Here is a 23,791-nt window from a genome sequence, read left to right as displayed (position 1 = left end):
GTGTTTCTCTTACTATTTTCTTATGTTATCTGCATGCTTGAAGCAGCAGTTCATCCTTCCTCACTAAAGTACATAGTTTTCATCCCTTGAAATAGTTCATCCTTCCGTTAAATTCACTTAGATCAATTGTAGCAATATGGTTTCCACTTTGCTCTGGTACCTCTTTCCACTATTTGTATCTTAACTGTGGTTCTAGGCCTGGAGTGTGTTTGACATTTTCTCTCTTTCATTTGTCTCACTACTGAATACATATCGATTCTTACAGCAGAAATGATAAAAATGCTGTTGAAAATTAAAATTGTCAAAATATGGGTGTTTGAACTATTAATAGTATCTAATTGAAAAACAAGTTTTTAAAAAATTTTTAAATAACTCATCTTATAAATGATCTGAAATTTTGTACAGAAACCTGTCATCTCAAAAAACAATCCATTTCTATTAGACAAGGTGTATTGAACAATAACTCCCTGGAATCAATTATAGTGTTTTGTACTGTACCTCTCTAAGATCTGATTTTAGATAATCTGCAGGGGGATTGAAGGTTGTGAGACAAGGAAGTGACAGCTTTAAACTGACCAAGTATAAGGTAATATATTTAGAGAAAAATTATCCAAAATTAGTAATAAATTCTGTTTTTTTGGTACAGTTCTCCAGTCTAGAAATTACTGCTTTGTGGATGTGGAAAAATTTAAAGATGCTTTTTTTGAGGCAAAATACTCCAACTTTTTAAACCAGACTTTGCTTTGACTTCCATGCCTGATGCCCAAATTCCAGTTCTTCAAACTGGAGTACATGTACTCCTGGGGGTAGATAGCTTTCCAAAAGGTGAATAGGTATAGATTTTGAATTATTTGCTAGGGTGGTTATAACAGTATTATAAACTATATTGCCTAAAAACAACAGACATTTAGTGTCTCTTAGTTTGGACTCTTGAAGTCTGAAATCAAAGTGTTGGCAGGGCCAGGTTCCCTCTCAAACTCTGGGTAGAGTCTTTCCTTCCTTCTCCTAAGCTACTGGTGGTGGCTGGCAATCCTTTTCAATCCCTGGTTTATAACCACATCAGTCCAATCTCTGCTTCTGACTTCACGTGGCATTTCCCTGTATTTTTTCACATTATCTTCTTCGTGTTTGTGTGTGTGTGTGACTTTCTCCTTTATATAAGGACAGCAGTCTTATTGGATTAGGACACACCCATAATGACCTCATCTTAACTTGGTTAAATCTGCAAAGATGTTATTTCCAAGTAAGGTCACATTCTGAGGTACTGAAAGGAAGGACTTCAACATGTTTTTCTTGTGGGTCATTCAACCCACTGCAGATATCTTTTAAGGGAATCAATTTACAGATCCTCGGCAATTATATGTATACATTTTCCTAAAATTGATATAAAATTTATGAATTTTAAAGAAAAGCTCTTTCATATCATTGTCAGTTGGATGATGATGGCTATCAAATTACTGGGGTGTTTAGGTTGCATTTTAAAGAGTGTGCTAACATTTAAATTATAATGGCAGTGTAGCAGGCACACAAAAAAGATGCTCAGGGAAATGCAAATTAAAACTACAATGAGACATCACCTCACACCAGTTAGGATGTACACCATCCAAAGGACAAGGAAGAAATGCTGGTGAGGATGGGGAGAAATGGGAACCCTCCTACACTGTTGGTAGGAATGTAAATTAGTTCAACCATTGTGGAAAGCAATATGGAGGTTCCTCAAAAAACTAAAGAAAGAAATACCATTTGACCCAGTAATTCCACTTCTAGGAATTTACCCAAAGAAAACAAGATCCCTGATTCAAAAAGACATGTGCATCCCTATGTTTTTCGCAGCACTATTTACAATAGCCAAGATATGGAAGTAACCTAAGTGTCCATTAGTAGATGAATGGATAAAGAAGAGGTGGTACATATACACAATGGAATATTATTCAGCCATAAGAAGAAAACAAATCCTACCATTTGCAACAACATGGATGGAGCTAGAGGGTATTATGGTTAGTGAAATAAGCCAGGCAGAGAAAGACAAGTACCCTATGATTTCATTTGTGGAGTATAACAACAAAGCAAGATGGAAGGAACAAAACAGCAGCAGGCTCACAGACTCAAAGAAGGGACTAGTGGTTACCAAAGGGAAGGGGTTGGGAACTGTGGGTGGGGAGGAAGGGAGAAGGGAATTAAGGGGCACTATAATTAGCACACAATGTAGGGGGGTCTGGAGAAGGCAGTATAGCACAGAGAAAACAAGTAGTGACTATAGCATCTTACTTTGCTGATGGACAGTGACTGCAATGGGCTGGGGGTGGAGGGACTTGATAATAGGGGTGAATGTTGAAACCACAATATCATAAGATTATTATATATCAATTATACCTTAATTTCAAAAAAGTTTTAATGGCAGTATTTACAATATGCTGGAAATTATATTTGTTACAACCATTTAAATCTGTGATAAAAAATTATAGCTGTCAACTTGAAAATGTGTGAGGAAGTACTAGTTTTAAAATTATTTTAAGAAATGGTGAGCAAATTTTTTGAAAACCGCTGCTCTAGAGTAGGATCTTAACTTCAGTACTGTTACTGTTTCAAACTAGATAATTTTTGGCTGTGAGGAGGCTGTCGGGCACTTAGTAGGATATTTAGAAGTAGCCCTGGCCTCTGCCCCGCAGATGCCAGCAGCAACTCTCCCAGTGGTGGCGACCAAAAAAGTCTCCAGACTTTCCCAGATATCCCCTAGGGATCAAAATCGCCCCTGGTTATTGAAATAGAGCATATTGATCTCCTTTCAGTCAGTAACAGAAAATACATGTATTAGCATTTAGACATTTGCTAATTTCAATTTTGAACTGTGTACTATATAGCTTTGGTCAAAAATACAACCTAAAATGATATTTTCAAGAGATATAATTAAGGAACATGATAATAATTGATTCACAAAAGTCAATAAATTTTATCCCTATGGTATGGTAGGTGGCTAAACAGCTACATATAAATCCTCTGTTAACTTTTGCTCCATCTCTGTACATCTTAATATTTTAAGTCATTGCTTCTATCTGGAGTCATTGTAAAAAATGGCTGCATGGAAAATCTCTATTATTTTGTAAAAGTTCTTATTGAAGACCTACTCAATTTAGTTGTTTCCCTTGTGTCAGGACCCAAACCAAGTTCCTGCATTAGCTTAGAAGTGAATTGGCATATTTTCTTTCATTATATTGCAATAGTTCTGTAAAGCTTTTTGCCTTAACTACTTGGAAGCTATGATCTAAATTTGTGGCTCGATTACAGTGTCTTTAGCTGTTTTCTAGTATAATTAATTTTTTACTTTCCTTCCCTTCATTTTATTACTGTTTCTCTTGTTTAAATGGTTCTTAATTGTATGGAATCTGTGCCTTTTAGCATAAACATATTGTTTTGGAAATTTAAATATATTAAATAAATAAAACTTAAGGGGTGATATAGTTTGAACTGTCAATAACCCAACAAAAAAGGGTACAAAGTCATTATAGTGTGTTTTCCTGGCATCGTTTTCTCTGTACTACTCTTGGCCTAAAAAAGGACAGTGATTTGTTGGAAATCTTAAGAAGGTAATTTATAAAGTAGACAGAAAATGAATACCATTTTCCTCTCATAATAAAGCTCCGGGGGTCTCTGTTTTTTATTTTTAGGCTATTATATGAAGTCTGTTTTTATTTTCTTTAACAATTATCTGTAATTATTGATGCTAAGCATAGAGATAAGCATTTAATGAAAGTAGCCTAAAAACATTAGTTTGTTTTAGTCAGAAATGGTGAAGGAGGAAAAGTAACATTTATTGAATATGTGCAATATACTGTGCCTTGTGCTAGGTACTTTATGTCATGTTTAATCCTCACAGTGGTCCTGTGACATAGGTGACCATAATACTATTTTTACCTGCAGGGAATCCAAGGTTCTGAAAGAAGAAATGCATAGATAGGTCATTCTCATCCCAAAGTTCTTTTTCTTTACACAATGAGCTGTAAAGGCTTCAGGACAGTGCCTGCCTAGCACATAGTAAGCTCTATAGGTGTTACTCTTAGTATCTTGTCATCTGGGGTATGAGTAAGGATCAAAACTGCTAAATGCTGAAATAGTATGCTACATCACATCCTAGGGGGTATAGAGAAACAAATAGAATAAATACAAGTAATCTATTTAGAATGGATAAAAAGATCAGTTTATGGTAGTTATCGTCTACAATAGTTGATAACAAACCCAGAATACAAAATCAGATTATGTTAAATTTAATGAATTCTCCAGTGAATTACCAACAAAAACTCAAGAAGTAATTTTTATCCTAGAGATGAAGTAAAGGTTAGTAGTAGTGTGCAGTTCTTTTCACCTTTGTCAGAGGCAGGAAATGGAACTAGGCAGGTCATGCATGTAACTCAGTGTGTCAATTCTTACATTTTTGTGTCGAGACTACTATATTATATTATCTTTGTCTTTAAATATATTACATATTCATATGTATATATAAGGTAGCTTTTTCTATCTAAATTAAAGTCTCATGTCAGATGTTATATTGAGAGGTGATTTCTTATAATGTTATATTTTCTTGTGTGCTTTGCTAGTCTTCAAAAAACATAATTACATATCTTCCCTACAGAAAAAAATAATAATAATGGTTTCTTGCCTTTTTCTGTCTTTAGTTCCGTGTTTTCCAGCACCCAACATAACTTGCAAGGATTTTGGTGGCAATGAAACACATTTTACTGGAAATGAAGTTGGTTTTCTTAAGCCTGTATCTTGCCGAAACGTGTATGTACATTACTGAAGCAAAATTTTCAGATATTTGCTGATGTTGTATCTTAATTGCATGGAGTGAAGAGGTAAAGAGTTAATTTATGAGGGAAATCTTGCGCTAATATAGCTTCTATCTTTTTGCTTGTGTCAGAAAATTTCAATGTTAAGTTAAACATGCTGCTTTATAAATGCAATTTATCAACCAGTAAAGCTCAGTGGTTCTTTACGTGGCATAGAGACTTACGAATGGCCTCATGCCCTGTCAGTTCAATCAGTTTATGCTACCAAATGAGTTTTTAAAAAATTCTGTTTTCAAATTTGGAGGATTTCTAGAGTGTAAATAAGGGATTGTGTGCCTGTAGTATTAAAAGAATACTAATTAATCATTTGTATATTAAAGGACATTTGAAGCTTGGTTTCATTCTTTGTAATAGTATGGATGAAAAATGGTAATGTTAAACAATATAAAGTTAGTTTGGAATAATAAGACAAATGGCTTTATTTTGTTAGGAATATTATCTTTATTTTGTAACTTATCATTAAAATTACCCATCAATTTAATTCCCCTTATTCTGAGTCAGTGCTCATCAAGCAAATTCTATTTTGGAATTGTAGATTTTACTATAGGAGAGGAATAAATTTGCCAGTAGATTTGGGAGTATCTGGTTTTCCTGAGACTTATGTTTCTTACCATAATTAGTGTCAGTGTTTGTGAGCATGATGAGTACAACTCAGTCACATTAAGCCTAATCTACCCAGAAACACTGAAAGAAAAATCAGAGTTAACTTGGAAATTAAGTTGTAACCATTGTGCTGCCATTACAGGTAATATGAACCCAAAAGGTCCAACCTGAGTGATTAGCTGTCCTCAACGGATGATTTTCTTAGTTGCTGTATTATAACCTATGATATCTTGGGCCAGCAATTAATTGTTTGTCATTGGAGTATTTAAGGTAGAAATTTCAATCTATAAATTTAAAAACTAACTTAATCATATCTAGGTATTTTGGAAATAGTTCCTTTTAACAATTTTGCTTTACTGATGAGAAACCTTGGAACACAAGAAGCTTAAGTGATTCATTTGGGATTACACAGCAAGATAGAATCTAAAGTGCCTCACTAACTTAGTGCAGTAGGGTCAAAAAAAAAAAAAAAGCTAATAGTAATTCCTAAGAATTCTAATAGAACTTGTACAAATAGCCAAATAATGGTTATTTCTTTTTACAACTGCAAATAGATGCCATCAAACAAAAAGCAACAATGTATAGTTTAGAAGGTACAAATAAAATGCAACAATGTACAGTTAAAAGGTAAGAATAGAGGCATTAACTTCCAGCAGAATTCAGCCTAGATCAGCAGAACCACAGCCAATTGCACTGTACAAGTGTGAGAATAATACTTATTGTTTTAAGTTACTGAGTTTTAGAATGATTTCTTATACAAGGTTATTGTAACAATAGCTCACAAATAAATACTCCCCTATGGTCTGCTTTTGGCACAGCAGCTAGAGTGATTATTTTACAGTCCAAATCAGATAATATCATACCTCTCCTTAAAGTCATGCAGTAGCTTCCCATAGCTCCAGAGTCTATAATAGTGTTCAAGGCTCTGCATGATTTGCACTTTCTGAGACCTGCCTCCTACAATTCTTCCCTTCTCTTACTCCACCCCTGCTCTATGGCCTCTTTAATAGACTTCAAACATGCCAGGTATGCTGCCTTTGCTCTACCAGATTGTTTTGCCTGGGACACTTTCCTTCGAGGTGGGGCACAGCTAATTTACCTCCCCAAGTCTTTTCCTCAGGTGTCACTTCTCAGTGAGGCCTATTCTTATCACCTATTTAATGGCCCTTGTCAGATACCTCTGACATTCTGGATCTCCTATACACACTGCTCCACTTTTTTTTTCATAGCATTTGTGACTCTCTAGCATAATGTACAATTTACTTTTTAAATATGTTTGTGTTTATTGATTGCTGCCGCTAGATTGTAATGCCTTGAGGGGGCAGATAACTTTGTTTCTTGTTCATTAATACATCCCAGTAATCTAGTGTCTGGCATGTAGTAGCCATCCAAAAAGCACTAATTGAATGAATGGGTGAATAAACCAATTAACGAATAAATAATAAAGTTTTGTTTTCCAAAATGTTTACATGTTGGAAATCTGTGAGTGTGACACTCATGTTCTAATTCTGTGCAGAAATGGCTATTCATACAAAGTGGCAGTTGCACTGTCTCTTTTTCTTGGATGGTTGGGAGCAGATCGATTTTACCTTGGATATCCTGCCTTGGGTGAGTATGTGTCATTAAAAAAAAGTCCTGTGAAACTTGTAGGTAAGTATATCTATTCCTATAGATTAAATCTCTGCATTCTTAGTTCCATGTAACTGGAGTTGAATGCTTGACGTTCTTCTGTGAGTATAGAGCTAGCAGTTAGCTCTACAGTTCAGCTTGGGTAAGAAATACTGACTTTTCCTGCATTTTCATCTTCATGGAAACACACACTCAAGATAGTATAGACACTGACTTAGGACAGTAGACATGACCTATTGTTCCTAGTGCTGGCACATAGTGGATGTTCAATAAATGTATTCTGAATACATGGAGCCTTCTCCCTATCCCTCCAGAAAATATTTGCCTTCTACCTGAACCTTTATCAGTGTTGCCTTGGGAATAGAAACTACTTCTCTCAGGAGTAGTTGGGGCTGGGACTGCTGCAACCAGGGTGAGTGGTGTGGAGCCTGACTTTATTACCCTTAGCGTCCTTCCCCATACCTTCCTCCTGGCTGTAATCTTTGATTTGCCATAGTTACTAATGCTTATGAAAACTGTTTACATTTGGTGATAACTTTTGTTTAAATAATACTTTCACATGCCTCCCTTATTTAAGCTTACAAATCTCTGAGGTTATTATCCTCTTTAACTTTTACAGGTAGAGAAATTGTCACCAGAAAGGTTAAGGGATTTACTGACTCTAGAGAGGCCTTGCTTTATTCTGTGACATATTTGCTGTTACCATCCTTGTTTTATAGATAGGGAAATTGTCACAAGATTAAGAGATTTACCCAAGGACCCTCAGCTAGTGACCTGAATTTGAACCCAAATTTTCTGACTTGGAGATCACTTTTTATTTACTGAAGTACTCTGCCTCTCTATTAACCCTTTACTAAGCAAATTTAAAGTTTCTAAGTGCTCTGCCTTCCTGTTAGCAAAGCTAATTGTATTTTTTCCACACTGCTACCCACCCGAGATCAAAGAGGAATCTTTACTATGGCATTAGTAGGAAAAGGGGTATGTTTCTGAAAGCCTTTCCTGGAATTCAGTGTTATGTGGTCATAAATAGAAGTCAAAATATAAAATACTATATACACAAATTTATTCAGTTAACAAACATTTATTCAGTATTTACTACCTGTTAAGTAAGTAACTAAGTGCTCTGGAAATAATGATAACGATCACAGTTCATATTGGTAAAAAATAAATATGTTGGTAGCCAATTTATGAGATAGTGCTACTACAGAACCATAACACAGTGCTATGAGAGCACAGAAAAGGGACTGATTTAGTTGGCCTGTGGATGTGAGGAAGTTCTTAGATGAGGTGACATTTGACCTAGATTTTGAAGAGATTTAGTGTATTTTAGGGAACAGCATGTGCAAAGGCACAGGGAGTTAAAGGGCATGTATGTGAATTGTGTTGGGAGAATGGTAGATAAATTAACCCAAGGTATAGGAAGAACAATGGCAGGAGATGAAAAGTGACTGCAGAAGTAGCCCGTAGTCAGATTATAAAAGCTTTTATTATCTTGTTATGGAGTTTGGATTTTACCCTTTAAACATCAGAAGCATTAAAGTTTTTAAGCAGGAGAATCATGATCAGCTTTATATTACAGGAAGATGAGAGGAATTGTGGGAAATGGCTTCAAAGGAGGAAGACTGGTGGCAGAGTAAACTGAAAGATGATATGATAGTCCTGGCCTGAATGATACAGTAACTATTTTCATGCCATTTATTACAATAGCCATACCTTTCCATTCCATTAACACAGCTAAAAACCAGTTTAATATGCACAGAAGGCCTCTGAGTTGCCAAAATAAAAATCATTTAGTCTGACTATTCTTAGATGATGGCTGGCTGGACAGAAGGACAGATAATCAGATGGAGAAACTAGGTTAAGAATAGGAAAGTTAAAATGACATGGTCATGATTAGAATACATCTGAAGCCTTCTGCCTTAATACTTGTATTTTCTTACATGTTCTCTTTAAGAGGATAGAATATATATATTTTTTGGAAAGATTTCTAACTTTTAAAAAGTTTTTAAAACATTAGGAAGGAAGGAGAAAAACTTAAAAACAGTTTATTCTGTGGTGATTTTGAATAGTAAATATATTTAAAATTTGGGCTTAATGAATGACTTTTTAGCTTGTGAAGTATGTCATGAGCTGTCATATCATATAGTGTAAGTTGTTGTTTTTTACTTAACTGCAGCACCTAATAATATGTTGGTATGTATCTTGTGAATTTTGTCTTGCAGAACAAAATTCTAGGTAATAAGACGGTGTAAAGCTGTGTATAATGGCTCTAGTTGAGTGAATGTTAAGTTTCCTGCCAGAAGCTGCCTTTCCCAGGTCACTGCTACTCCAATCTATTATTAGCTTCAGGCAAAGAGAACCTTTCAGTTTGAGGCTGAGATTCTATAAACTTGTAGACTTTTAACATTTGACTTTATGCTTCAGTGTTAAGGGTTTTTTTCTTTTGATTTTTTAAATAATTTATATCACAACAACCTTTAGATGTTTATTGATTCAACACATTTTGACTATCGGCTTAGGATGCAACTTCCTCAAGATTGCTAAATCTGTCACTTCTTATCTATCTGCTTTACAGCTTTTGAATTTTTGTTGCTATTGTCTTATCTTCCATTTTCTTTATTCTAATTGGGTTTGTGACTTTAAAAATCCCTTTATCATCTCTTAGTGGGTCTTGGCTTTAAAGGAACTAAGTGGGCATGTCCAATTCATTATCTTCAACTGAAAATCCTCTTATCTCTAAGCAGATATTTTTATTCGTATCTTACTTCCATTTAAGCTATCTTAATGTTAAGGATTTTGATCTGTTTTATCAATCTAATCTAAATATGTGAAATTATAGTGGTTGTAAATTTTAAAAACATTTCTGTTTTTAATGAAATTTTAGCTTTTGCTAAGAATCCAAGGTTAAGGAATTTTGGTATTTTCAACTAAAATGATTACTACTATTTAAAAAAATTCTTAATGGGCAATAACAATGTTGACAGATATGAAAATAGTTCTAGACAGAGCCTAAAATTCTATTTTTCTTGTAATCTTATTTACTCTTCATGGTCTATGAGAAGTAGTATTTATAGGTAGTTTTTAAAATACTTTCTTAATATTGTTCATGACCATTGGAATTTTATAAGAACAGAATAAATAATATAAATCATATAGATATGAAACTTGTTCCTTGCTATTTTTATTAAGTAATTGATTTAGTGTTCAATGTGATACTTCCTTACATAAATTATATTTCAAGATTAAAGAAGGGAAATTTGAGGTGATATTGAATAAAATTCTTTTAAGAAAAGTTTTCTTTCTAGATATTTAAAATTCCTTCTTAGCTCAAGACTATGATTTTATGTATAGCTTTATTTCCTTTAATTGGTTTATTCCTCAATATACCAGTGTTCCTTTAGTTGGAAGTCTTTTTTCACCAAGAATCATTATTTTTCTAAGTTGATATTCTACTTTTGTGCTTTTGTCTGTGTTACATCTGTGATTTTTTTTTTTTATGCAATAAATAGCATATTTTGTTTTACCCATCTGTAGCATTAAAAGATTATGGATTCTTAAAGATAGTAGCTCTTCTGGAGCAGTTAACAGGAAGAATCCTCTTTTCATAGTGGTATTCTTTTTTAAATGTAAGTATTTTCTCATTATGAGAATAACAAAGTCATATATTTTTAAGCCCAAATCTTATAAATCTTTGGTCGTATTATTCCTTTTTTTTTTTTCCTCCTAAGTTTGAAGTTACCAGTTTGGACTGGTATATAATGCCCACAGACTATAGGACAAATAAGGAGATTTATAGGTTAAATTTTTCAGAGCTCTCCCTTATGAAGTCACAAAAAGCATAGTGTTAACTAATTATCAAATCATTGTTGCATACTTGCAGTTTGGCAAATAGCAACTTCAATATGAAATAATCTGCGTTCTCTAAAACAGTTATGTAGAAGAATATAAAAATATGTAATAAAACAAGAAATAGCAAAATTTTTTTAAATACCAAGAATTGATGTTTTTTATTTTATACCTAAATAAATCCTTTTATTGAATTCATGTTTTTAAAATGTAAAGCTTATTACTAAATTATAAATAAAGTATACTTACGACATGAGCTTTATTAATGTCATCTGGCTGTATAATCTTTTTGAAAGAATATATCATAGTATTGGTTCAGAATAAAAATGGATCCTTTTTGATTAGAAACTTTTAAGATTTTGAAACAATTTTTAAAACTAGAACTGATGTTCTTTTCAACAATAAGAAGGTAATAAATGGTCTGTATGAAGAGACCTGACATTTTTTTATTTGGAAAAAATAAGTCAGTCTACTTTTGGTAGTTCACAAATACCACATCTTCTAAAAAGCTAGTATTGTTTTAGAAAATAATGAACTCTCTCAGAGTGATGGTTTGTTTTGATTTTAATAAATCCTGTTTAGAATGTATACTTCTTTGTGTTGTTCAGGTTGATCAGTGATTCTTTACAGTTTACAAATAAGATAATTGACATAATTTGTTCCTTCAGTAGTCATATTGACAAGGCTTGGGAATGATACAGCCATGACTTCAGGTAGCTTGTGGAAGGACAGGGGAAGCCAAACATATAAAATAATATGTAATAAATCATACTGTGGGATGTGTCCTATCTGAAAGTTAAGGGCTGGTGAGCATCTAGGAACAGCATTAGATTCATCCTTGGGACATAGAGAAGACTTTCCAAAAGTTTTAGAAGACTATTAGGAGGTTAGCTAGATGATTGATAATAGTGGGGGTCATAGGAGGAGTCAAGACAGAGAATAGTGTAGCAATATAAATGCAGAGATGCATGAGGGAGATGCAAGAGCATGGCAGGCACTTTAAAAGTGAACTTTGGGTCATTTGGCTATAACACAGGCAGAAGGAATTTGCAGGAAATGAGACCAGGTTAGAGGATGCTACTCTAAAAAAATGTGGATTTATGCTGTCTTAATTTCTCAATTATAACAGTAGTTTTAGTAGTAGTAGTAGTAGTAGAAATAGTGGTAGCAAAGTAGCAGCTAGGCTAATATTTATCGAATGCTTACCATGTGCCAGGTGCTAATCTGTTTTTACTTTGTCTCATTATCTCTTTTAATCCTTAGTGTCCTTCCTATCTTATTTTCATAAAACATATTTTTATTTGTAAAGCTAAAACAAATTTAAGATAATATTATTAACAACTTCATTAGTAAAGTCATCCTTTGTGTTAAACTTAACAGAAACAGACCATAGTTAATATCACAGGTTTTGAGTAAATCAAGATATAAATCACTGTAATTATTTTAAACTTTTGGAGCCTTTTTTTAATTGAAGTGTAGTTGAATATAAAATATTATGTTAGTTTCAAGTATACAACTTAGTGATTCAACAATTACATACATTATGAAATGCTCATCATGGTAAGTGTAGTTACCATCTGTCTAATTTTTTTTTAAATGTTCAAACTTAGTTCCTTAATTTTTCAAAACAGCTTTTTGAGGTACAAATGACATACATTAAAGTGCACATATTTAAAATGTACAGTTTGGTAAGTTAGACATAGGTATATACTTGGGAAACAATCGCCATAGTCAAAATAATGATCATATATGTCACTCCCAAAAGCTCCCTCATGCCCATTTGTAATCCCTGCCTCTTGGCCCTCGTTGTCCTGCTCTTCCCCAAGAAAGTACTCATCTGGTTTCTATGACTGTAAATTAGTTTACAGATTCCTTAAATGCTTAATCATGTTGGATCTGTCCTATATTTCTTTCATTGTATTATTCCAAGAGTAGGTAACATTTACCAAAGTTCCAAACACATGTTATTTGCTTATCTAATATTTTATCTGAGCAGGAACCCTAAAGAAGGGGTTCAGCAACAGAATATCTAGATTTAAGGAACTCATTATCTTTCTCTGTTTTGCATGTTAAATCACATTACTTTGCCAACAAATATGCATCCATATCATTGTGTTAAATGGCTGCATAGTATTCTCTCCTATTGTTAGATGTAGCTTAATTTTTTGAGGTACTTCCTCTCTGTCAGACATTTAGATTGATTCCAGTTTTTTGATAGTCATACAGCAAATATTTATTAAACCTTTACTGTCTATCTGGCACTGTTCAGGAATTGCCTTGAATATGACGGATAAGAGTCCTGGCTTTAGGAATATACATGGCAGAGGAAGACAGAGAATGAATGAACAAATCAATGAATGAGGCTGTTACAGATTTCTAACCTGAATTATGAAGGAAACAAATAGTGGACATATGATAAAGTGCTTGGGCTGTCAGGGGGTGGCATTCTGCTGTAGATAGATTAGGAAGACTGCTCTGAGGAAGTAGCCTAAGAGGTGAGAAGAGCTAAAGAAGAATATCAGTGGAAGAAGACATGACAAGTAAGGATTCTGACATGGTTACATTTTCTTCACAGAGTAGCAGTTAAAGACAAACCATTCTTAATATTCTTTTCATAAACAAATTGAAGGAAGGGAAACTGCTGTTTCCAAATGTACACTAAAATGTTATATGAAAGAGGGATACATTTCAGAAATACAATGAGGGAGTGAGTGCAGATATATATATATATAGATGAAAAAATAATTAAAGCAGTTATATAAGAGAATGGATAAAAAAATATTAGGATTCTTTAGGAAACAGAAAAGCTGAGAAAATGCATCCATTCATTCAAAAAATACCACGTATCAGGCAATGTTTATAGGGACTAAGGACACAGGAGTAAACAAAATAGATAAAAGACCCTCCGCTAATGGGTCCTTCATGAGACAGATAGTAAACAAATATAAATTATTAAGTAGGTAATAAGCATCATGAAGAAAACTGCAACGTAATTTTATACCTCTGTATTTTAATAGTTTTTAAATTATTCCCAACATGTTTTATCCCAGTACTTACAACATTATTCTGCTGTATGTCTAGTACTTAGAAGGAAAAAATATCATCCAATGTACCCACATAGTTCAGTCTTATTTGTGTATTTCCAAATTGTGTGCAGGAGGTGATCTCATCCATTCTTATGATTTTAGCTGTCATCTATTTGTAGTTGATACTTAGAAGTACCCTTTCATGAAGAGTCTTGTTTCATACCATTTTTAAATCTCAAATGGGATCTCTGGAAAGCAACTCAAGTTTAAATATAGATAACTCATCTCACTCCCACCCCCACCTTACCTCTTCTAGTATCATCATCATGTTTCTGTGTTATATCATTGTAAATGTCCGAGATTCTATGCTCTATTATCATCTATTTTAGTACCTTAGCTCTAAGATTGGGACCAAGGACAGAGGTGTATATACTGTACAGAATTGTTGAATTTGACTATATACCTAATAAACATGTTATGCTTAGGAAAAAAAAGACAAATTCAAGATAATTGGGTTATTAATAAAATTTTAACCACTTACCTTGTAGATCAGTGTTTTTACCAAGTTTTTTTGCCTTGACAATCTTTATTTATTTGAACTTCTTACTGTAAGTGTACATTAAAATTTGAATCACATAATCTATTAAGTTTAAATAATGATTTTAGGATTCAAAGATGCTCTGGAACTGGTGTACTGAGATTTACAGACTTGTTTCCTTAGGCCTTTTCTCTTAAGATATTTTTTTATGATTACTTTGAGTTTTTATTTCAGTTTCTTATATTTATTTGTTTAGTGAATTAATAAATTTTTGTAGCTTTTCTATATAGGGGGTCCTTTAAACTTTTCTCATATTTTTAGGTGAAGATTTAATTTTCTTAAAGTGTTAATTTTATGTTCTTGATATAAAGAGTTTGTAGTACAGTATATATAATGGTTTATTGGGAAACAAAAGTCTGTTAGTATTTATAAGACTTCCCAGGTTGTAAATGACTTAACCTTCTTTTCTAGGTTTGTTAAAGTTTTGCACTGTAGGATTTTGTGGAATTGGGAGCTTAATTGATTTCATTCTTATTTCAATGCAGGTAAGTTCATTTCAGTCTAGATTAACTACTTTTACATTCAAATTTGAGTTCTATGATCATCTTCTGGTATATTTTAAATACATTAGAAAGCAGTTAGAAATGTTTTTTCAGTTTTTCTTCAGATGTTAGGTTTAAGGGATCATGGCCACATCTCCAAGTAGCATTTCCAACCTTTGCTCTACCAATTAGTAGTTCTAGAGGACATAAGAACTCCATAAAAAAAAGATTCCATGCTTAAATATGACTTGAAAATGTGAGTTTCACAGATTTAAAGAGATTTCTTTATGGAATAACTTCTCCAGAATCTTTATTATTTTTATTATCACTTTCTCCTGCTGCAGTAGTGTGGAAGCAGGCATATTTGTGAAATGCTGTCCTTAAATGTTTAAAAGTGCAGCCAGATGTTTTATATTAAATTATACTCAACTGGTGTGTTTAACTTGTGGGATTTGTAAATTAGAGAAAGAGATGAATTTATCACAACAAATGTCACAAAACAGCATTTCAGCAGGCATTTATGGAGCACCTAATATCTTCAGCAAGTATGTCAGTATGTATTTAGATCATTATCAGTTTTGCTTTTCTTTCTCATACAGTATTTCCACTACTTAATTCTGTCTGCTTGATGTTATCCTTATGCTTTAAAAAAAAGTCAAAATCTAGGAGATTTTTGGTGGCATACTGTGAGGAGGGTACCATACTGTGAGGAGGAGGCAGCATATGGGCCAATAAGATACCAGAATTAAACAAGGAAAATATTTGGTTTTAAAGTTGGAATTTTCCTGTTTTTATTCATAAACATATGCCTAACCAAATATCCTGCCTTCTCTGACTGTGGGACAGGCAAGCAGGCATGAAGAGGCTAAGGTACTTGTGCACATATGCTTGAAAATGGGTTTCTCACTTTAAAAGAGGTTCCAAGGAATTTAATGTATTATTGGGATTTTTTAAGATACTCAGAATTCAATGTCTTTGAAACCCAATCACTTAATATTTTCATACTATATTCTTTCTTTGGTGATATCATTGCTTTATAGTTTTATTTATATTAGTTATAGAGCTTATTTGATTTAGCTACTGCTTTCTGATACATGTGTACCTGAGCTTTTCAGAATAAATTGTTTTCTTAAAAGATTTGGAACTTTTACTATCACATTAAGAAATTATTGAGGTAGAATTAGAATGTTGAATTTCTGAGGTAAGTTTCCCTAAATAAAACATTTTAATGGGTATGGCCTCTTTGGACTGCTTTCATATTGGGGGAAAAGTAAATCAGTTTTCAAATGTAGCAAAATAAAACCAATTTTGGATAAAAAAATATTAGGGTTCTTTAGGAAACAGAAAAGCTGAGAAAATGCACCCATTCATTCATAAAGTACCATGTACATTAGTTTTAGAGAATTATCTTTTTCAGCAAATCAAATAAGTTTTACTATAAATATAATGAAATCTTAATATTTTTCTCCTGAAAATATTTTTTCCAATTTCTCATAGACCTTTTACATTTTGTCCATCATCTTTTTGTTTATTCTTTCCTTCTTCCTCTCCATCCCCAGTCTTTTTTTCTTTTTGCTATTAAATATTATTCCCCAGTGAATAGTAGTATTTTTCTATTGGGCTGTGATCCCAGAAACATATTGTGCATGAATTCAAGAACTATAAAAACATACTTTTCCTTCACAGTGTTTATAATAAAAATCCAGGAAAATCTTTAAAAAATAAGTCTAGTTATTTCATCTTGGTGCAGTATAATGCATATTATTGTTAGCATGTATTGTTATATCTACTGAAATACTTTCAAGAGTTTATGTATTAATAAACTTTTGGAAGTTTCCTCTATTTTTTTTTTGTTCTTAAAAATACGAAAGTGGCAATGTGTGAATGAATCATATAAAACAAGATTTTTATTTAGTGAATTAAAAGAACATTCAGAAACCAAAGAATGTCTTAAAACTGGTTCTTAGACTAATCCCAAAGCTGTGTCTTCCTCAGATCATAGAATGGTGAGTCTTACTCATTTCTTGAGGAATGATGTTTATATTGTTTTAGGATTAATACTAAGCAATCTTTAAATCAAATGAAGTCAGGGGCTCTGGATGCCTAACCACTGGCACAGTGTAGGAATTTAGATGCTTAATTAAAATGTGACTAATTAGATGGTTTTTACAGCCTCATGTTAAAATTAACCACAAAGAAATCAACTATGGACACCAAACTGTAATTTGACTTTTAAGAGAATATGATTTTACTTCTTTAGGGGAATTGGGATGCACAAAAGTTGTATCATTATCCTCTAACTGTAGATAGCTAAATCATTTTACTTTTTTCACCAGCTTATAGGTCTTAAGGAGATGATTTGATCTTGCCAGTATTAATATTTACATTCTGTAAATAGAGAAACTCATAAGTGGATTAGATAGAAAAAGGGTACATTAATAAGAGTTGTATAAAGTGTTCTGATTTTTTCTTTCACTCCTTAATTCATTCTTAATATTTTAAATTTATAAGATAATTTGAGTTACCTCAGTGGCATGACTTCAATAACAATGTAATGCCATTAAATGAGGAAGCATACCTATTGCTGAAGTTTAGCTGTTAAAGTACTTAATGGTAACCACATTTTTTTCTTTATTTTTATTAGAATGCTACCTAATTATATACAAACAAAATACATTTTCCACTAAAAAAATTAATTTTAAATTACAAACAAAACTACAACATTAATAAATGTAACTCTTGGGGGTGGAATATTTTCCCAGGCAGGGACAAATTACCTTTGAAATTGAAATCAGTCAAAGGGAGAAATAAAGTGGAAAAAACCCATTTACTGCTTACAAGCAGTCATCTACTTCTGCTTGCCCATGTCTCTCATGACCCAGCTGCAAAAAGGACCCTAATCAACCTCTCTGTCCAGATATGCCCTCACTTCCCCATGTAATCACCTATTGATACAGAGATGGGCTACTTCTGTCCACCCCTTGGAAACAACTATTGATATGGTGATGCACTAAGGCCAGGTGAGAGATTCTGGAAATATTGCAGTTTTACCAACAGCCCACCCTCCAGAAATCTTGCTTCACAGTCTACTCCCCATCTTCCTCAATGACCCCTGTACGAGAAAAGTGGAGTACTGTAACCAGACTAATAACATACAATAACAACAGTAATTAAATCATGATAATCCTCAAGCAGGAGGATTCACCTAGATTCAAAGTGCTACATAGATTAAGTACATAGCTTGCCTGTTCCACAAGTGGTCAGTAGCTGAACAGGTAGGGAGTTCAGAGCAGTCATCACGTGGCCACTGCAGCCAGGGGCATGTCCAGGACCTCAGGGACTGTAAAAGAAAATCACCTTAAGGGTGATAAGATACATGTTTTAATGACACCAGCATAGGCAAATCTTGTCCATCAGGTAGGATACATGCAAGAGAGTGGTACTGTGATTGGATAGTGGCAGGAATGGGATCTCATCCTGGTCTAGTATATCAGACTTTCACCCCCCTCCCGTGGGAGTTACAGATGGGTCAGAATATAGGGCTGTGGGAGTTCCATGCACTGGCCATAAAGATAAAACAAAACTTCTCTGCATGATCCTCTTACCTCCCAGATTATTTGGGTACACTACCATGATCTTTGGGGGCCACTCTGCTGTTATTCCAGACACACACACAGGAGGCCAGCTTCCAGGCCTTCTCCCCAATGTGCCAGAAGGGCCAGCCATCTCTGGTCCATGTATCAAAATGTCCAGGGCCACCTCCACTCAACAGAGTCTCCAGGATTTAATGCCGTTGGGGCTGGCAGCAGGATATTGCTCTGCTGGCCATATGCTGGCTTTAAAAACTCCTCTTTGGTTGCACATACATTGTATAAGAGAGGCAGCAGTGTGTGTTAACATGTCCACAGGGCTCAAGGCTCCTTTTCAGGGATTCTCATTCAAATGCTGTAGCACTGCATATGTGAACTGACCAGCCCCATAGACTATTGGTGTCCAAATTCAGGCCAGATTTCAACAAACTATTGTACATCTCTATCATGCCTACCCTGGTAGGGTTATATGGTACATGAACCTTCCACTTTATTCCTAATTGCTGCACACATTCTTTTTTTTTTTTTTTTTTTTTTTTTTGAGAGGGCATCTCTCATATTTATTGATCAAATGGTTGTTAACAACAATAAAATTCAGTATAGGGGGGTCAACGCTCAATGTACAATCATTAATCCATCTCAAGCCTAATTCTCGTCAGTCTCCAATCTTCTGAAGCATAACGAACAAGTTCTTACATGGTGAACGAATTCTTACATAGTGAATAAATTCTTACATGGTGAACAGTACAAGGGCAGTCATCACAGAAACTTTCGGTTTTGATCATGCAATATGACCTATAAACAATCAGGTAAAATATGAATATTCGTTTGATTTTTGTACTTGATCTATATGTTGATCCCCCATTTCTCCTACTATTATTATTATTTTTATTTTTAATAAAATGCTGAAGTGGTAGGTAGATGCAAGATAAAGGTAGAAAACATAGTTTAGTGCTGTAAGAAGGCAAATGTAGATGATCAGATGATCAGGTGTGTGCCTATGGACTAAGTATTAATCCAGGCTAGACAAGGGCATCAAGACATCCACGGATGCAGAAGATTTCTCTCAAAGCAGGGGGGGTGAGGTTCTGAGCCTCACCTCTGTTGATCCCCAAATTCTCACCTGATGGCCCCCCTGCGACTGTGCCTGTCTTAGGTTGTTCCTCCCTTGAGGAATCTTACCCGTCTCTGGCTAACCAGTCATCTTCCGGGGCCATACAGGGAAATGTAAAGTTGGTAAGTGAGAGAGAAGCCATATTGTTTGCAAAGGTTAGCTTTTTACTTCTTTGCAGATTTATGCCCTGTGGCTTCTATGCCCAGCACTTGTCTCAAGGTATCTTTACCACCTGGAGGAATTATGATACTCGGTAAATTCGATATGAGGCACGAATTCTATTTAAGGGTTGTAATTAGGAAGGAAGAAGAAAAGCTATAGATGTAGCATACGAAGGAAACTTGGGAGGATTGATTATTTCTTTGACATATCTTCTTGTATAGTACCTTAAGTATGTATAGGTTTTAAACTACTAATTTGCACACATATATTAACATAATAGGAATACGGTGACATAAACAAAGCAAATCTATAATTACCATCCATCTCCAGTGAAGCCAAGAAAACCATTTAGGCACCCTAGGCATTTGTGAAAATTTATCTATGATATGTTGGATATTGTCCAACTGTACTTGAACCATCAGACAAATTAAAGCAGCCCATTTCTGGGATCTGTTCACATCCCATATGTTCTTTTAACCATAGATAGTCTATAGTCATGAGATTTTGGAGTGCTACAACTTGCACCCCTCCCAACTCCTGGTTGAGTTCCAACAGTACAGATCCGGTCAAATTCGTTGTCTCACTGTATGCACATGCCAGCCTAGACATCTCCCTCCTCATTCTTATGGCAAGTCCAGGAGATGGTGGGCTGGATGCAGCCACAACCGCAGCATCGTCCGAATCCCTGTGGAGGCTTTTTGATGATCATCCCCCGGCACAAGTCCTCCAGAGAGTGCTGATGCCGGAAGCTCCTCCTCATATCATATCTTAGTTCATTTTCTGGGTAACCAAGCTAGGCCTTGATCTCCTGCATAGAAACAAACAGACCCTTTGCCCACACTTTGACATGCGCTGCACCCATTCTTGTAACACATGTCCAGTAAAGTGGGAGCCTTGATCACTCTCAGTCACCTGAGGCTGGCCATAGGCACAAAGAGATGCTCTAGGTCCCTTTTGGTGGTTTGCTGATCTATACAATGTGCAGGAGAAACAACCAACAGTTCAGTAGCTGTGTTCACACAAGTCATGGCATATCTATATCCTGATATGGCAGAGGCCCAATAAAGTCTGTCACCTGACAAGGGATATAGCCCCTTTACTATTGTCTCATGTTGCTGCGGGACTCGGTATAAGTCTCTCTTAGAGCACACAAGGCACTCCTTCTGGACTCAGCTGACTTCTTCAAAGGTCAGTGGCAAGCCCCACTGACAGGCTACAGCCCACATTGTCTTTTGCCCTATGTGCAACAAATGCTGATGTAACCATTGGGCTACATCAGAGGCAGGCTTTCCTTCTAGCCAGTGCACCTGGGCATTGTGTCTGTTTCAACATTCCCTAGGGATGCCAAAGGCAAATGGCCAGTCACATGAAATATGGCAACTGTCTTAGTCTGACCAGAGGATGTAGGTCTTGCCACAACTCTTGCCCTCAGTGGGGCCGGTGACCCTCCATCCAGTTGGCATGGTACCATGTCAGTAGCCACAGGGTCAAGCCCCAATAGATGTCTCAGCTGTCAGTGCAGACAACTATAGGGGAGGGCTCCTGGGTGATCACGAGCCATGCTGCCTGCAACTCAGCCCACTGACTGCTCTTTCCCTCTTCATCTCCATCCATGTTGTCTCAGTCTTAGAATGGAAAGCCACAGCCCTCCGTGGGCTGCCCACAACCAGACCCATCTGTATATCAGGCATCTTCAGGTATAGGGGCTTTTCTCTCCTGATAAGGGCTCTTGGCTACCAATGGCTCAAAAGCAAGTTCTTCCTGCTTTCCACTGGTATATGTCACTGGCTCCAGTAAGTGTTGTAGTTCCTCACTTAAGGGGCTATTGGAGAGGGTGCTACACTGCTGTAAGTATGCACCCCATTTGGCCAGGGTAGGCATCTGTGCCACCCCACTCCGTGGCCTTTGGGTCCCAGTCTCATACTCACCCTATGGTTGGATAGGTGGTTATTACCTTGGAGCTGTTCCAGTTATGGGCTCTGTAACCAGCAAGGTGCGGTACACAGCAGTCAGTTGCTTCTAGGTCAAAGTGAATGGTATCTCTGCTCCTTTCCATAGTTGTGACCAGAATCCAATAGGTTGTTGCATCCATTCAAGCTGCTGCCAAAGACTCCATCCATAACCAACTGCGGTTACATGAACATCTAGCTCGCAGGGCCTTGATGAGTCCATTACAGTCACGACTTGTACAGCTTTGCTCACTTAACAGCAATACGGGCAACTGCATATGTTTCATTCCAGTCCCACCTGATGCCCTTTCATACTAACTGGTATAAGGGCTTCAGAATTTGTGCCAAGTGCAGGATAGACACTCCGCAGTAGCCCAAAAGACCCAAAACTTCCTGTAATACTGCCACAGTGGTAGGGGTAGGAAAAGCCTGGACCTTGTCTATTACTGTTTCTGTGATAACTTTAATTTTACCTGATCTGACAACCCCCAAAAACTTTACTGACAAACCAGGTCCCTTAACCTTGGTGCTGTTCATAGCCCATCCTTTCTCCTATAGATGTTGCTGCCATCTAGGAACTTCCCCTTCTAAATCTGCAAGAGAATCACATGTGAGCATAATATCATCAATTAGTGATACAGCTGCAGCATTTGCAGTTTCTTCCATGTGGCCAAGTCCTGGGCTACAAGTCCATGACAGATGGTGGGACTGTGGAAGCATCCCTATGGAAGAACAGTAAATGTCCACTATGGCCTTCCCATGTGAAGGCAAATTGTTCCTGACTTTCCTGTGTTATGTCAATAGAGAAACATTAGCAAGGTCCACAACATAATGATATGTCCTTAGTTCATGACTGAGGGTGTCTATAAGGACTGCTATAAAGGGGATAGTAGCTTGCAAAGGAGGTGTGACCTTATGCAGTTCCTTATAATCCATGGTCATATGCAAGGAGCTGTCTGGCTTTTTCACTGGCCGCACTGGGGAATTAAAAGGACTATGAGTAGGCTTTATGATGCCCACCTTCTCCAACTCCTGTAGAGTTTCTCCAGTTTCCTTGTTTCCCTCAGGCAATTTATACTGCTTCATATTTGTCACATGCTGAGTTATAGGAAGAGCTATAGGCGGGTGCTTAGCATGTCCCCTCAGAATTGTGTGCCTTTACCACACATACCGTCAGTCCGAACTCACCTGCAGTAGTCTGTAACAACAGGCCCTATAGGATATCTACCCCCAAAATATATTCAGGGATGGGACAAATGTACACAGTATACTCCTTTATGGGTAAATGCCCTATCCCCAGTGGGATTTGGGCTTTCATCACTCTAACTGCCTTACCCCCATAACCATTTGTCACAGCAGGGGTCCCAGGAAAATGCTCATGGTTACCATAAATCAGAGAACATTCAGCTCATGTATCCACTAGTGCCAGGACACTTTGTACATTCACTGGGGACCAGTGAATTGCTAATTCTACATGTGGCCTATGGTCCCTACCACGTCCCTCAAGGTGGGGGCCTTGATCCTCACCTCAGTCAAACCACAGTGCCCAGTCAATCTCCTGTGGGGGAGAAGGTCCAGGCGGAACCTGAGTACTGTCCCCCAGGAAGTCTTGCAGGGATACAGGCTGGACATGGGGCTTTGCCTCTGGCTTCTGTGTCCTGGACCTCAGTGGCTGGAACTGCTGCTCTAGCTCTAATTGGTGCCATAGTTCTAACAAAATCCTCGTGGGCTACCCACCAAGTTTTTCTTCATTACCCTGGCCTTTATCTACCCACATGTGGGTTCTCAAGACCTTCACTGGGCCCTTTGCACTTCTCCTTTCAGTTGTAGACCATAGTTCCTTCCGTGCTCTTACTGTTTCAACCTCCCCCAGATCTGCTAAAGTACAATCAGCCTCACTTATGGGTTGCCCTACCAAAGAGATGGGGGAGCTGTATGCAGCACTAGA

The 23,791-nt window shown here is 36.1% G+C and overlaps 1 protein-coding gene across 4 annotated transcripts in view; it reads left to right on the top strand.

The window, feature by feature from the left end:
- Window positions 1–23,791, top strand: part of TM2D1 (TM2 domain containing 1) — an 88,497-nt gene that overhangs the window by 8,950 nt on the left and 55,756 nt on the right. For all 4 annotated transcript variants that reach the window (XR_012130188.1, XM_073234038.1, XM_073234036.1 and 1 more), the window contains exons 3-5: window positions 4,671–4,779; window positions 6,964–7,055; window positions 14,958–15,031. Coding sequence is in view for 3 of the 4 variants with exons in the window: in XM_073234038.1 (XP_073090139.1) it covers window positions 4,671–4,779; window positions 6,964–7,055; window positions 14,958–15,031 (275 nt within the window). In the remaining variant the exon portion in view is untranslated. The remainder of the gene's footprint in view (window positions 1–4,670; window positions 4,780–6,963; window positions 7,056–14,957; window positions 15,032–23,791) is intronic.

This window comes from Manis javanica, chromosome 4, assembly GCF_040802235.1.
Source record: "Manis javanica isolate MJ-LG chromosome 4, MJ_LKY, whole genome shotgun sequence".
NCBI lineage: Eukaryota > Metazoa > Chordata > Mammalia > Pholidota > Manidae > Manis > Manis javanica.
The sequence above is the reverse complement of the archived record's forward strand: the minus strand, read 5'-3'. Positions and strand labels throughout refer to the sequence as shown.